Raw genomic sequence first — 17,014 nt, forward strand, 5'->3', positions numbered from 1 at the left:
TTCTCCAAGCAAACCACTACACAAGACCAGTACATGTTAACACATCATGTAAAATTATGCACTTCACTGTCCTTCTGACAGTGAGTCTTGTACCACTGGTTATAAATCAATTCATGATCATAATGCTGATTTTTTTCCAGTTATTCAGATATATGCAGATATTGAAATGGTCCTCTGCACTCCTCCTACACTTTCTGTGCTAGGTGCTTGTGCAAGATAGGAGCTGTATTAGGTTCTCTTTTCCTGACCGTCATGCAGTGTAATTGCTGCAAAATTATATTTCTAGAGGAAGCCATTATTTTCTTATATACTACAGTTTTAGTAGAATAATGAAGAAAATTAATAATGCAACCCACTGACATTGCTAATCGTGTGTCAGGCTATCTCTAATTGCAAGGTCTGGTGCAAGTAAGAGTGCTGAGAAGTAAATGCTTCTAATATTAGATGTATCATCTGAAAACTAAACAAATGTTACATATCAGGAAGGCAAGATTTTGATAGCCTTTCAATGAAATTCTTTCTTAAAGGGAAAAGGAGAATTCTGTGTTGTTGCCCTAATTGAAATAGTTCATATAGCAACAGAACTGGGTTGGAAATAAGTAATGATCTGAACTAAGGAACTGAAATCAAACTGGAAATATCCCCACAGCAAGCTTGAAAAAGCATGGATGCCAAAAATATGCATATGGATGATAATCTGGCTTCTTCTAAATGTAAAAGCATCTGGATTTAACCTTGACTGCCCTGGAACTAAACTACTGTTTAGAAGATGATTTAGGTACATGTTTTCACCTGTAGTAGGATCTGATAATGTATTTTACTCACTTTATATGCTGGATATGTTACTTTCTAAACTGACATACAATGTGTGAATTTTGTGGAACAACACAGAAGTATTTGTCTTGAAAGTGGTACTGGATTTAAAATGTTTCAGGAGAAAAATATTCATGAATATATATTTGGGGTTACTTTTTATGACAAAATGATATAGCTTTTGTGGAAATTATATGAAAATTTACTTGGAGAACAGTATTTCAGAAGCTAATTGGGCTCCTGACTGAACTGAAGTCTGTGGATATTTTTTGTGTGATAGTTTTTGGTAGGATGAAACAGTTTTTGCAGACCAATGAAATAAATAGGTTTTTATGGCTCTCTCGTGTGAACTGTTTGAAGATGCAAAATGTTTAGTGTCAGAAAATCAATATATACAATTTCTTAGTGGCAAGTTATTGCCTTTGAAAAATCAGCACTCTATTATTTATGTCCAAATCATAACACAAATTAGAAAATACCACTAAAAACAACTCATCAGTGCCTGTAGTTTTTAATAGTATAATTCTGAAACAGCAGCTAACACTACCAGACTAGAAGTTGTAGTAGATTGGAAGTAGAAAGGACAAGTGCAAGTTCTACCATATTTCAGCCATCTGTGGCCATTGAAATTCTTGTATAGAAAACTGTAAGACAATAATAGTGACAGAAAAGCTACAGCAGTTTGCATAATGTCTGGGAAGGGCAGAAACAGTTTTTCTCTGGTGAAACAGGAAGTAATTTGAAGTAAGAGCAACTGGAATTTCCAAATATTTTACTTCTGGTTTTATTTTCCTAAACAAGAATTTGTAACCAATGATTGAGGTCAGAATATGAAATATCCATATTATTCGAATAAGTTAGTTGACTTTTTTCCTGTTTTCTGACCATTTTTGTGCCTTTCCTTCCATTTCTTTCTGTTGAATTCAGAAATTATATAAAATGCTATGTGTGAGACTGATAAAGCAACACATACACAGATGTAGCCATATCATTTCTCTATTGTCCATCTGCTAGAAGAGATATGGTGCTGTGATTTATTCACTCCCCAGTTAGCTATCACTTTATTTTGGTGGCTGCAATGAGTCTTATAAGTGGAATAATGGTGAGAGGAGTAGTGACAGTAATCAACAGTGCTGAGGGGAAATCCTTATAAAATTTAATTATTAAAGCTAAAAAATATAAATAAATGTCTTCTGTTATTATTGGTGGTGAAGAGTCAGAATACTTTTTTCCTCATTTTCTTGCTGCAGTTTCATCCCAGTAATTTCAGCTTGCTTCTGAACCAAGTCATCTCAGGGGGCTCTGACTTTGTGCCAGTCCTTGTAACACTGTTCAACATTTACAATCCTAGCGAAGGAACCTCTCATAACAACTGAAGCTGTTATTGGTTTATTTTATTCAGACATTATTTGGTTGGCAGTTTGACAGTTTTAAAGGATTTTTCTTTTTAAGTGAGTATATATTTTTTGCATAAATAGAAATGCATTTTCAATGAAATTTTTGAAGTCCTCTATTTTGAAAATTATAGTTCTATTGAAATAGCAAAAGTAAACATAGCCATAGAAAATACAAGAAAGACAGATAAATAAACTTCATCATATATTAATTTTAACTATTTGTGAGTGGTTTGGAAAATAACCACGTGCTAAAAAATTTATCTTCTAAATGAAGAGAAAATATCCCAAATTGTAATTTATTCAAAGAGATTACAAGCTCATTGTGTCAGGTCGTTTACTTTCTTACCAAAATATTTTATTGCTTTTAAAAATCAGGGTTATGTCTTATAAAGTATCTGATGTGCAAGCAAGTATTGAAAGTTGCCAATACAATATGAAAGAATGGATAAAGATTGAATTCACTTACTGTCATTTTATTTTAATAAATCATTCATTTTAAATCTCTCTGCACTTACTTAGATATCATTTCTTTTTCTTCCTGAACCCAGACACAGCAGAATTCTGTGGAGATTAGAGGTGAAAAAGTTTTTAATTGGCAGGATGCATATGTGTAATGGGAGCAGCCCTAGGCTGCTAATACTGCCTCAGGGCTGCAGTTGTGCCTGTTGAAACCCTGCCATCTTCCTATAGGTGATATTTAGATAGTGAGTGCGTCTAGCCACAGTGCCTGCTCACAACATTCCTTGGAGCTTTCTGATTGCATCTGCTCTATTTTCAGTGGAATGCTTTTCAGAAAGATAACACCGCCACCATTCCCTAAGCCCCTTCTGAGTTAATGGGTCAGAAAAGAGCAAAGGCATGGTTTGAGGACCACAAAACTTTATTGAACTCTGATAGAACAGTGAAAATAATTGTATGACATGGGCAAATTCTTTCATATTAACTTTATCCCAGGCTGATACTATCTTAAAAGGAGCTGAGCGTTGTCTTTAACAGTGTAGTATGTGAGAAAAAAGTCGCACTACTACAGAAGCACCGTATTAGGTCTTGTTATATTAATACATTGAAATTCAAATCATTTTCATGTTGGACGCTGGCCAGTCTGTAATCTTACCTTGTTATAATGAATTTTATTAGCTGGGACTGAAATTGATTAGCTATAGGAAATTGGAGTGATCTTACTGACTTCCTAATGTCACTCTGAAATAACTTTCTACTCTGTTCTCTTGTCACTACTGCTTAAAAGTAATAGGCAGGAAAAGAAAAAAAAAAAGTTACACATGGTTTTCCTTCAATTCCAGGAAATGCAGAACTAGCCAACTGATAATGAAACAATAAGAACAAAGTGTTAAACAAAAATTACCCACACAAAGTCAGAAAAGGCCTTTTTGTGAATGTCAGACTGTTCATTTTGTGGTAAGAGTAGGAGAAAGGCATAAAAAATGTTTCAGAGGATTCTGTTTATATTGTATTTTTCTGATGTGAAGCTTATATTTACTGGAGGTAGAATAAAAAGTGAAATTCTTATTCAGCCATTCACTCAAATTTTGATTGTACAGTATTGGCATGTTTAGTGGAGGGAGATGATCTCTCAGCCATTTGATGGGACTGGGAACATTGAAAATGAAAATTATATTTTACAATTTATTTTCTTCCTGTCCTGTGAGATCAGTATCAGTTTCTATGCTATTCCTGCTGGAAAATTTAAGAATCCTCTTCATCTTTTTGTATACATGCGTCTTAATTGTTGTTTGGATGTCTTATAAGCTGAATAAGGTCAGTTTGCTGTTTTATATCCTGTGCATAGGATGCTTTGTTAGATGTACTTAAGGCAGCTTGCTGCGATCAATGTCATTGTGTACAGTGACCATCTCTCCTTTGCATGCCCAAAGAGGAAGCATCTCCCCAGATCTTGCCATCCCTGAGCTTGTGGAGTGAGGCACTTCTTTGCTTAAGCTGTCAAACATGGCACTGTCACAACCCTGTGACCAATACCTACAGGGACACTAAAGTATCTTTCCAGAGTATGTGAATGCCTCACAGCTAGCAGAGAGGAGCTGTGACCTCATCCATCTCACCTTCTTCTTCTTCATTCATTTGCTTTCTGCATTCCTTCAGTATTATTCTTCCTCAAGAGAATCTGTAAATCAGAATAGAAAAAGAGCATCCTTTTTGGAACAGCTAAAGCCAGAATATATTTTTTTCTCCAATTTCTTCTCTGATTCTCTATCTGTCTTCACAGGGAGCAACCATTTTAAAACCTTTCTTTACTGTGCTGAGGTTGGAGATCTGTTGCTGACTTTTTCCCTGAGGCCTCAATTTATTTTTGATTCTTGTCAAGCTGCACGTCCCAGGCCTCCCACTTTCCCATGAAATGGCGCTGCTGCCATCCCCAAAACGAATCTGCCTAACAAAAACATCCACCTCTCTGTTCAGGAGCTGGTAAGCTGTTCTGACAGCTGTTCTCTCTGGGAAGCATCCAGTTCAGGATGGTGGTCAACATCTCCCAGCAACCAGAGCCACCTCCATCCCTTACTTAAATCTTTGATAGAAATACTGACAGAACATCCTAGTACTGTGGCTGTGAGAGCCTGATTTTTTTTTTCATTCCAGTACATCATTGTTTTTTGTTTCTTTGTTTAAGTGTAATTTCCTCTGGCTTCAGAGTGCCTACAATATTTAAAATTCCTCTGTTTTAGGAATTGGTGTTTATATCTGAATAATCTCTAACGAAGTCTTTTGGTAGGACTATTCACTTCCATAAATATGTATAAATCTATTGATGTTGCTTTTATTTGGTTTGCTCTTTAGCATGAAAAGATAGAGGGGAAAAAAAAATATATAAGTAGAATTCCATTATTTAGCTGGTAAACCTTTGGGAACAAAAAGTGATTGTCATATAACACTGACTGCACTTTATTTTTTGGCAACATTGGAATCTAAATGTTAATGTCTCCGAATAAAAATAAACTGTGATGTAACAGTTCTACTATCAACGCGTCAATTTAAAATGCAGTTGGACAGTTGAAATCCTCTGAAGAAATTCATGAAGTCAGGAAAAGAAGAAAAACTTTTATCTTGATTTTTACTTCTGAATTATGCCTCTGAGAGTGTGGGATATTCTTAGCCTACATTTACTGGCAGAATTAGCTAGGAAAGATGATCAGTGGTTTTAGCACATGTAGACAGAAATTGTCAGCTAGAAAAGATGGGAGTACAGAAATGTCTCATTTCCTTCAAGTGAACAGCATTCCTAGTTTCCAGTGTCCAAGGTGAGCAGTGTGCCAGCAGTGCTCAGGCAGTGGGAACAGGAGCAGCAGCAGGGAGCCAACTTCTGCATGAAATGCAAACCAGCAGCAGCTGCCACTCAAAGGCTTGGCTGGGAGGGAGGCAGCAATTTGCAGCTCCTCCGCACCTCCTGGGACCTGCTACCTCACCTTCCTGGGATGAGGAGAAGGAAGACTCTGTCACATCTGCCAAGCACAGATTTTGATACAAGAGGTGAGCTGGGAGTGTTGGGCAGGAGATGTCAAGGTACTGCTGATCAGCTGGCAGCCAGCACCTGAGTTAACTCAGTGGGAACAGCATATCCTGCAAGCACTCCGAGAGGAGCAGTATTCTCTTCAAGGTAATGCTGTACTTATCTGAAAGAAGTGAAGAAATGATAAACAGAGATCATCTTCTCCAAGCTCTCTTCAAATGTATTTCATTTTCGCAACTGGAAAGTACAGCCTAAGGTGCTGCAGAACTCTGGAACATCTAATGTCTCCTTCACCAGACTTGCTGCAGGGAGAAAATTGGTTACCTGCTGTTTTGGCAGACGACTGCCGTGTCACACTTCCCCATTGCTTTTCTTTGCTGGAGAAGTTTGTTTGAACTATGGGGAAATTGACTGTCCCTGGAAGGGAGGCAGTGTGGTAGAAGGCAAGTGTGGCAGCAGGCTGCCTTCCCACCACCTTGTTTGTCTTCATGGCTCTCTGGCAGTGCTGCTGCCAGGTGGGAGATGGAAGGTAAGGGCATGCACCAGAGTTAAGGCCCACCATGGCACACTTCCTGCAGCTCTCTACCTGGCCAAACACAGGGAGCTGCAGCCAATCAATTTCCTTGCTTTTCTTCCTCATATACCTCCCATGCACTGTATAGTTGTTCCTCACACATTTATTTTCTAGTTTTTTGTTGTTGTTGTTTGTTTTGTTTTTAAGTTCTTTGTCTTTTGAATCTTTCTTTCTGAGAGATTATTCACTAATGTATTTAACCAATCCAACATACTTCCTTTTAATAGTATTTGATTTCTAATAGCATTTAGATGGCATGACTGACGAGTTTGGCCACTATTCCCACTAATTTTTGTTAGTGGTTTTTTGTAACCAGTTTCTGTTGTTATTTGAGAGCCGACTATTAGATTTATCTCTATATACAAGCTCAAAGAGATGTTATGAACTGCAAATCTGAACCCGCCTGAAATGTGATTTTTGGAAGTTTAGAACTAAGAGTTTTGTAGACAAGGTGGTAATTTCTGAAAGAGTTCTTGTTTGCTCATATTAAATTTAGTAATAAATAATAATAGCATAGCAAAGGAATGTCTTAAAGACTTGCTTAATGACAAAAAGCAACAACAACAACAAAAGTCAAAAAGCTCAAAACACTATTTAAAATCTCAAATTCAAGGCTTAACTATGAAACATAAAAACTGGAAGTGGACGCTTGGATCTTAACAGACTATACCACTTATTTATCAATTACCAAACTGATTTTAATGTTATTTCAAAGCCAAATAATTTAGTTAGATTATGAAAATAATTATGAGTTTTATCTTCAGAAACCTTTCTAAAAGGTTCAGTGATTGTTATTAAACTCCTTTAGCATCTTTTAGAACCTTCTTCATGCTCAAGCATTCTCTGTGCTGTTAAAACCCTACTACTTTAAAATGCAAACTGCTTTATATGTCAAGAGCGCCTAGGGCCCATCTTGCATATAATTTTCTCTTTATTTCCTAATTCATGCAAGCACTTTTGGTTTTTTAAAAAAAAGAAGTTAAAAGGAAAAAAAAAAGTGGGAATATCTGTTCTTACTGAAGCGCTGCTTCACTAAAATCCAGGAAACGAGATGTGAAGTCACAGAAGCTGAAGTTTTGGTCAGAAGTAGGAATAAGAAGACTGGTAATGCCTTTCCATTCAGTGACTCTACCTGGGGAAAAAAAGATGATACATGTTGAATTTCTCAGTGCCTATAGTTTTGATATTTAATTTCCTTCAAACACTCTTTGGGAACTGTGACTAATAGGTTTTCTATGTTCATAATCTTTCTAAATGTAATTTAGTGTAATAGAGTGTATTCTGTTGCTGATTTGCATCATGCATAGTCATGATGAAAATTTACTTTTGGCGTAACTTTGAAATTCTGAACTTGCACTATAGCTCTTTGCAACCTAGAAAAACCCATAATTACCATACCAGCTATTACTAAGGAAATTAACTCTGTCTCAGCCAAAATCAGGACGTAGAAAACTTCGTAGCTAATATTTTATAAAGCCTTAAAATGTTAAGTGCTTTATAAATACAATGAAAATTGTTCTACATGTCCTCTTACATGTGACAAGAATGAGTGGCTCTATCCTACAAAATATTTTTAGGGTATCTGAGTGTAGAGCTTTATCTTAATATTCATAGTTCCTTGCTCTTTGAGAATGTCATTTGTAGCTTGTTTCACACAGACATTCATGAAGGATGGGAGCCCCAGTACTGCAAATGGCTTTTAGGCATGATACACAAAACAATATTTAGGAAGAATATGGATTAATGGGAGAGAACTAAACTTCATAATAAGAAAGCTTTAAACAGGACCATTGTTTTATTTATACACGATCAAGAAAAATTTTGTTGAGCTCTAGATATTTTAATATGCTGTAACTGTATGAAGAAGTTAGGATGTAGAGAAAGTGCTACTGTGGATAAATTATTATCATTCCTTATTTTTCTGTTATCACTGGAAATGAAAATGTTACTGAATGAATCACCTCAGGATTGTTTTATTTCTATGAGTGACATAGAAAGTGCAGTTTAAATTATTCATCCAATACTGAGCTTTTAGCTTATATAGAATGTATTTAAGTGATTTAGAAAAAAAACTGGAAAAAAAAATCTAAGACAATGTTTTGTTATGTCTACAGAAATGATGTGTTAGGGTGTCACAATTTACAGCAGAATTGAGCTTCAGTTTTTCTACATAAGTTTCATATTTGGTAAAGACACTTGTTCTTTTTGGTTCTCTTACTTCCTCATAGCGGGAAATATAATAATTTGTTTTGATTATGAATTACACATGCACAAAAGCAGCAGGGTATTCCTATTGCTTTTTTTTTTTTCTCATTAACTCCAATTTAAAATTATGTCTATTTTTAAGCTTGTGTCTGCAAATAGTCCTACTTTTTATGGTTATTAGCACAGTATTGACTCTGAGTAGTCACTCTGTCTGATGTTGGTAATAAGTAAGCGCTGTCAATAGCAGAGGCAAGATTCATGTATAACATATATATATATATATATTTAATTAAGAATACGTTTTCCATAAGAATAGCTGAGTGAAGATTTTGTTTTTTGTTTTGTTTTCCTGTAAATAATTCATGTAATTTTCAGGAGACCTCTAGAGCCAAGAACAAGGCTATAGTCAGGGAGAAGGAATTACGTTTTGTCATCACATACCTGACAGAGAATTGTGACAGTAAAGGGTTTGCTAAGGTCTCCAGGAAAATTATTTGGTGAACAGCTATTCTTTCTATACTTCCTCTGTCAGTATTCCACTTCTTGCAGAAGAGGTCTGTGTATACATGTGCTGACCATCTTGTCCAACACAACTAGACTTCATTATTTCTCCCTTAACAATAGCACAGCTAACATGGTCCAAAAGTTTGTCAAGTTGCCTGCATTGCCAAGTATGAAGTATAAGGCCTGGAGGCACTGATCCAATTGAAGCATGCATCTTCTGGATAGACTTCAAATCTTAACACAGCTCTGTGCCAAGCATGGCAGCTGTATGTACTTTCTGAGTTTGATTCCACTCTGGCTACAAAGTTCCTTTGTAGTTAGGAAAAGGTGGGACTATCTGTCTGCATAGGAAGTAAAACTTTTCCACTGGTATTGGATCAATCTTTCAAAACATTTCTGTTACAAGTAACTGCTTGGAGAACCTGCAAATCCTGCTCACAGCTGATCAGCTTTGCACAGCTTTCTTTTTAGTAGACTAAGACCAGCAGAAACACTGGTAAAATCAATTGTTCTGAAAGTCGAAAGTGAATTCTGATTCCCAGTGTGTGGGCAGCTTGGACCAATACTTCTAGATAAAATAATACCAAGAGAATAATTGTGGAGGTCTTTTTCTTGCTTTGCAGTGTGTCCATAGCAGATCTCAGTATTCCTTGAAAGCAACACAGATTTGCTTGGATATCTGTAACATTTATTTTGTCATGATCAGTGACTGTCAATAATTTATTTTTAATTTATCTATTGAGTTTACTAAGCATATCAACTTTCTAAACTGTGTCTGCAACAAGCTCTGTGATTCAGAAAATAGTAATTCATCATTTATGATTATTGTTATTATTCTTTTCTATCTATGTTGCTTGCTTTATTGTTGTTGTTTGTTGGGTTTTTTTTTTTTCATCCAACTTAGGACACCATGATTAAGTAATGTTTTCTGGAAGAATACTTTCTGACTTGAATTCTTTAAAAGTGATTCCCCCGTCTCCTACAATTCAAGATCTTTCCAGTTTACTTCTAATATGGAGACCTTTTAAGTCTTTTTTTTCTGCTTGAAGCAACTTCTGCTGCCATCTTCCACATCTTAGGTCTCATCACTAAGCACTTTTGATGTATTTTATAATGAGATGTTCCTAAGTGTTGGTAATTGATGGGTCGCATGGGTTCTGACTTAGTTTGGATAGGAGAAGGTACGTTAATTTTTCATTCCAGAGGAGCATAAAGGTTTGCTGTTGCTCAGATCACCCCCATGGTCATATGGGAGCTGTTTCACTCTTCAGGATGGTGAGAGGGAGGATGCAAACGGTTGAAAAGGAAAGATTTTCTAGCCAGGTTTGGTCCGCTCAGATTTCCAGTGCCTGGAATATATTTTTAATTCTTGAAAATATAGGAAACATGAAAAGACAAATCTTAAATGCCACAACCCAAACTGCCCTATTATAAGCATATGTAAAATATTTCTTACTGCTAGAAGAGATGGGTTCAGTTTCTCTCTAATAGGGAAGATCATCACATCCTAGCTGGCTTTTACATTCTCTCCTGTCCTTTGAACAGTTAAGGTGACTCATTCAAATTGCTACCTCCTCCTCTAGTCCTTTATTTCCTTTGCTTTTTCACAAAACATATCTTATTTTTTTGTATCGTTCATCCAAATGCTTCTTGTTTGTTTTCCATTTCTGTAAATAGTCTAAATAAGTACATTATGAGAGTAATAAAACTGAAGTTATTTTTAATTTTTTGAGCTTTGCAGCCTTCCTGTGCACCACTCTCTTTATTAGTTGGCAATTAAACCTTTGGTGATGTAGAAATAAGAGCAGTTGGATAGGACAAATAAATCATTTTAATCTTTATGTAGCTTCCATATATTAAAAATATGCCAGAATGAAAGCAAGGCTGGCAAATTATCAAGGAAAACAATTATGGTACATAAAAGGCTCTGTCTTGTTCCTTATTTCCTCATCAGGTCTAAAAGAGAAGGTTTAATAGGGGTGTGTAATTGGTTCATTTGTTAAAAGCTATTGTGAGCGATTCAGGCTTTGTGAAAAAAAAAATGTCAATCTCGTCTTTTGTGTTCCCATCTGCTTCCATTACCCACTTAAAGGTTTTTACTTTCTCTGCTAGGCAAAGTGCCCAGAAGCCAAGGGAGTTAAGGAGGGATGCTTCTAGGCTTCTAGGCTAATGTCAACAGTATCTCTGGGAATCAGCTGTTTCTGCTTCTAGTCTTTGTAATGTACATGTTTAAAATGGCTTATGTCGCTATGTCGTCAACTTCATGTCAAAAAGACATGCTTCAGAACAGGTACTGGGACTGAAACAGGCTGTTTAAACAGAAGAATATTTTTCTGTTTTCTTTTCTGCCTTTCCATTTTATGTTATAATCTAAGTAAATATGCTCAGTGTCTTTTGACAGAAATGAGCACTGCTGTCTAAAATACCACCTGTTAGTGATCTATGTATTTGTGACTCATAGTGGAAATCTTACTATATATCAAAAGATCAAATAATATTATGAAAGGAGTGAAAGACAATGGTACTTCAGGCATCCCCATAATAGAGAATTTTTCTTAGGATGTTTTCTAAAATCTCCACGATCTTTGAAAGACTGAAAGTAATATTCTTATGTAGTAATATTCTTATGTAGCTTTCTGTTACCTTGGGTCATACTTTTTACAATGAGTATGTATTTACTATTTTATTTCTCCTTAGATATTTCATTGATCATAACACAGAAGAAGATAGATATTTCACCATTGATGCTAATACTGGAACCATTAAAACTGCCAGGATCTTTGACAGAGAGGAAACACCTTGGTACAACATCACAGTGGCTGCGTCTGAGATAGGTAAATGATATATGTGGCACATAGTATTAAAAAAATTGAAAGGAAAATACAATATTTGGTTTTTAAGGAACATTGTCTCAAAGTGTTAGGTTCTTTTTAAACAAAGCTACTTTTTTTCTTTAACTAACAACAGTAAAGGAGAAATTTCTGTGTCTGTGTAACTTCCTTAATTCCACAGCACAACCAAACAAAACCCCACAAGCCTGTATGAGTCCACCTATGAAAGTTCTCCATGTTTTTCTGTGTGTGATAGGCTTTTTTTTTTACCAAGGAATAGTGCAGACGTTGAAAGGCCTAAAATGAATAGCTTGTCCTATTTGTGTATCTTGCTTTTATGTATCTTACAAGACAACATTGTATAGTACAGTCTGAGAAATTCATCCTTTCTTCTTGTAACTACCATTTATGCTGTTGAATTATGCCAATATTAATTTATTTCCAACAGGTATCTAGTAGTTGCTGATCATCAATGTGCTTTTCTGGTCTTTAACAGACAGAGACAAAAAAAAGTTCCCACTGCATTCAAAAGGCCTCAAAGTGTGATGAATTTCCACCACTTTAAAAAGTATTGAAATAGAAATGTCTGAATAAATATCCCAGATAAATATTTTTACATGGGAAAGGGACAGTTTAAAGAAATAAAGATTAACTTTTACACTGCAGGGTCCTTACTTTGATACAAAGTTGTAGAGAAAAAAAACTGAGTACTCTTAGTGATAACATTTTTCAACGGAAAGTAATTTTGATGCAAACTATAAACTTCTGTTTATGATTTTTCCCTTTTTTCTTTTTCTTTGGTGTATGCCATCATTGCCAGATGACAGTCTATACTTTTGTTACCTCTAACATGTGCCACTAACATAAGTGAGTTCCCTGTGCTTTCATCTCTTTCATTTCCAGGTTTAAACGGAATCTGTTCTGCCACTGTACTGCTAGCATATGTTACAGAATTAATAGCACCTACCTATTTTATAAGGACAACAAATTGTTTTTGTTTATTACTGCTCTTTCAAATAAATTGACACTTTCAAGTAAGTTTCTGTATTTAAACAATAAAATCTAGAGTTCTATGATTAACTTTTCACAAATGGTAACCACTGCACCTCTCTGTGCTTAACAGTTTATTTGTCATTTCAGTGCAGCATGAAATTAAATATAGTTTGGGCCTTATGATAAGAAGGTGAATAGTAAGTGTTAGTTTTAAATAAGATTTAAAAGCCACATTGCAACATACAAAAAGGAACAGTCACTAGTCTTTCTGGGAAACAATCCAAATATTATTATTTGCAGAAATAAATTTCAATAGCATTAAACTGAAATGTAGCTTTCTGCACTACTTATTTCACCTGGTCTAGTGAGTGGTATTGCACTTACTATGCTAAGGATGCTTATAACAAAAAGATAACTGAATGGATAATGAGGATGAAATAACTTTTTTCTTCTAAGAAGTCCAGCTTAGAATTCTGCATTCAAGGTGCTACTTACTAGGGGAAAACATAAGTCTTGTTCTTTCCCTTGCATTGCTTTTCTTGCTATCAAAGTGGGGATAAGGAAGATAAGTAGCTCTGTATTGTCAGCTTGGATAACAGTTCAGTAGCGAAAAATATAAGAAAGAACATAGAGGAGGAAATGGATGGCAAACAGACTGAAAGGCAGCCTAAATGATAAACTTTCTTTATGCTTATTTCTTTGCCATTTTCTTATATAAAGTAATTTGAAAATCATAACACTGACACAGTCTTCCAAATCTATTGTAAAAGCAGTAATTGGATATATGATTGAAGAAGGAACATAATTTGTGCATACAGCATGAAGGCCTGAACTTGTAAGCACTACTTATTGCATATCTACATCCTTTTATGTCATTCATTTTCAGTTTCATCCACAAAGCATGGCGTAAATAAGACTTGGGGTTGAAAAACAGCACTGTGACCAACATGTGCTTTGGCTATCAGAGGGGCAACCTTCAAGTCTGTCTGATGTACTGGAAGTCATTTATATCTTTCTGAAACAATTTCCCTAACAAAGAACACTGCAGAATCTGGAAAGCCCAGAAAGATTGTTCTGCCTCAAAAATAAGAGGTGCTCTGCTGAAATAATTACTGTTATAGTAAGTTCATGAAGTGTTTTCTTGTTAATGCTGCACTTCAGTGACAGAAACCTTTTGAATAACCTACTAGTAGCTGTGCTTATTTTATGTGAAGGAAATTTAAAATCAATGCTATATTTCTAGCCTCAAATTTATGATATCCATATGTTTCTTACATTGTTTCTGAACTCTCCCTAGGAATTTTGCTTTCTTTGTAGGACTTACTGAGTCAAATGGACTTTACATTGCTCAAATGTCTTCTGTGAAATTGGTATAACTCCTACCACTTTCCTCTGTGGAAGTAATGTTGGTGTAGTGAACAGTGATTTCTGTGTTTGCATTGATGCTGCCTAATGCACAACAGAGTTCTACTAGAAGAATGGGACAATCCTTTATTTTCTTTCATATGCATTATTCTTCCACAGCAGCATGTGGTGAATGAAAACTGGGATTTTGGTGTCCAGAGCACGCCAAAGATGTCATTTCTTTGATTGTTTCAGTAAAAGTACTTCCTGAAAACTCCTTGTGGCATTTAGGGACAAGAAAGATGGTGAAACAATACTGTATTTTACACTAAAGTGTCTACTAACTGTGTTTGGAGTGAGGGAAAGGACTAAAAGTTGTTGGCAATAGATTTAAAAATACGGTTTCACTTAAAACTAGACATGTCTCATTAGCTTGTTAGAATTCTTTGGAAAGATTTTTATAATAGAGTTCAAAAGAAGGAGGGGATACAATTTACTTGGCTCTATTAAGGATTTGATCAAGTCTTTGACAACTAATAGAAATAGGAAAATACAGAGTAAGAGCACATAACTGATGAAAGACTAATTTAGAGGAAAGAAATATCATCATAGTGAATGGTTGTTGACAGTGGAAGAAGGTAAGGTTAAGCTATTTTAAGGAGTCGTTTGTGTTAACTAAAAGTCATTGTAATGTTAGCATACATAAAATGGGCAACAGGTGATTAAGTGAGATTACTAAGTAACACGCTTACTGAAAATTAAGGGAGATTGAGATAAATTCACACAAGAACAAGACGTGGAAGTATGTCATAGATAAATGAGCAGTGAGTTGTACTGAAAACTGTCTGAAATGGAGAGCTGAAAGGGTTATGATGAGCAGCCTGAAGTGCAGCCAGAGGCTAGTCATTAGTGGAGTACCACAGGGGCCAATAATGGATGCAGTACTGTTTAATCTTTTCATTAATGACCTGGTTTATGAGACAGAGTGCACTCAGCAGGTGCGTAAATGACACAAAGCTGGAGTAATGGCTGATACAATGGAGGGTTGTGCTGCCATCCAGAAGGATCTCACCAGTCTGGAGAAATGAATGAACAGGAACTTTATGAATTTATGACATAGAATCCAGCATTTCTAGTAGAGTAACCGTATGCACCAGTGCATATGGAGGGCCACCTACCTGGAGAGCAGATTTTCAGAAAAATACCTGGCTGAGTATCCTGGTGGACAACAAGTTGAAAATGATTCAGCAGTGCTCTCTTGAGGCAAGGGCAGCCAAAAACATCATGTTCTGCATGTGTAAGAGTGTTGCCAGCAGATCAAGGGAGATAATCTTTCCATTGTGCTCTGGAGTGCTGGATTCAGGTCTGGGCCCACCTGGACAAAAGAGATGTGGAACAAATGGAACAAGTCTAGTGAAGGAGCATGACATCATTAAGGAACTGGAGTACCAGTCACACAACAAAAGGCTGAAAGAATTAGGGTTTTTTTCAGCCTGGAGAAGAGAATGTTCAAGATGTTCATGCCAGTATGTTTAAACACCTGATGGGGAAATTAAAGAAGATGAGTAAAAACTCATCTCTGATGTATCAAGTGAAATGACAAGAGGCAAAAGACACAAAATGAAATAAAGAAAATTCCACTTAATAAAATTTACTGTGAGATATGTCAAACAAGTGAACAAGTTGCCAAGTGAGATTGTGGATTCTGTGTTCTTGGAGATACTCAAAAACCAACTGGATATAGTCATGAGCAATGCACATTGGTTGACCCTGCTTTGAGCAGGGAAGTTGGACGAACTGATCTCCAGAGGCACCTTCCAACACACCAGTCATTCTATGATTCTCTGAGAACTGCATGTAGAATGAGTAGAAGAGAAAGAACAACCACTCAGCAAGCCTGCAGATGACACTAAGCTGAGTAGTGCAGTTGATATAATAGAAGGAAGGGATGTCATCAAAAGGCATCTAGACAAGTTTGAGAAGTGGGTCCCTGTAAGCTGAATGTGACTCAGCAAGTCCACATTCAAGGTATTGCACCTGAGTTGGGGCAATTCAAGATATGAGAGCAGACTGAGAAGAACTCATTAAGAGCAGCCCTGGAGAGAAGGACTTAGAGGTTCTGGTGAACTAAAAGCTTGACGTGAGCCAGTAGTATATGCACTTGCAGCCTGGACAGCCAGCTGTATCCTAGACTGTGTCACATGAAAACAACATATGTGTTGCCTGGAAGAAATAAATCTATAGAGTATTATCTTCCTGACACATAGTACTGAAAGAATTAGAAAAGAGCAAGAATTGATGACATTTTATTTTCTCACATTACCATTTTCCGATAACCAAGAATAATTTTAATACTTCGCGTCAAAAAAAAAAAAATTAAAAATAAATTTGAATCCTTTTCAACGTCTAACAGAAAGTAATCTAAATCAGAGCAAAGAGCTGTCACAGTGCTTTAATCTCCTAACCTTTTATCTCTGCTGGACAGTAGGATGATTCTTTTTAATACCAGTGAGTTTGTTGCTGGCTTTGTGTCCTTGGGTTTCCTCAAAATGAATTTTTCTTTAAAATGAATATAGAATTTTTTAGAATGAATTTTGGTCCATACTTTTTTCTTGACAACCTTTTTTCCTTTTTTTTTTTTTACTTAAGTGAAGTGTGCATGAGTGTTAATAATAAGTATAAATAATAAAAAGTATAAATAATGAAAAGAACACGTTTAGTTTGACATCAGTAAAGGGAAATTTTCCTTATATGTTGTAATTGGTGATTATAGATATGTTACAGAACCAGATCTACCTTAAGGCCAGCACTTACCACAAATTCCCAATGGTGCAAGAAAAAACATCACACTCATTCTTTGTTTTTACTTAAC

The 17,014-nt window shown here is 35.8% G+C and overlaps 1 protein-coding gene across 5 annotated transcripts in view; it reads left to right on the plus strand.

Annotated features, from left to right (window-relative positions):
• CDH18 (cadherin 18) overlaps positions 1-17,014 on the plus strand; it is a 204,045-nt gene that overhangs the window by 155,256 nt on the left and 31,775 nt on the right. For all 5 annotated transcript variants that reach the window (XR_004159171.1, XM_010708478.3, XM_010708479.3 and 2 more), the window contains exon 9: positions 11,672-11,808. Coding sequence is in view for 4 of the 5 variants with exons in the window: in XM_010708478.3 (XP_010706780.1) it covers positions 11,672-11,808 (137 nt within the window). In the remaining variant the exon portion in view is untranslated. The remainder of the gene's footprint in view (positions 1-11,671; positions 11,809-17,014) is intronic.

The sequence above is a fragment of the Meleagris gallopavo genome, chromosome 3 (assembly GCF_000146605.3).
Source record: "Meleagris gallopavo isolate NT-WF06-2002-E0010 breed Aviagen turkey brand Nicholas breeding stock chromosome 3, Turkey_5.1, whole genome shotgun sequence".
NCBI lineage: Eukaryota > Metazoa > Chordata > Aves > Galliformes > Phasianidae > Meleagris > Meleagris gallopavo.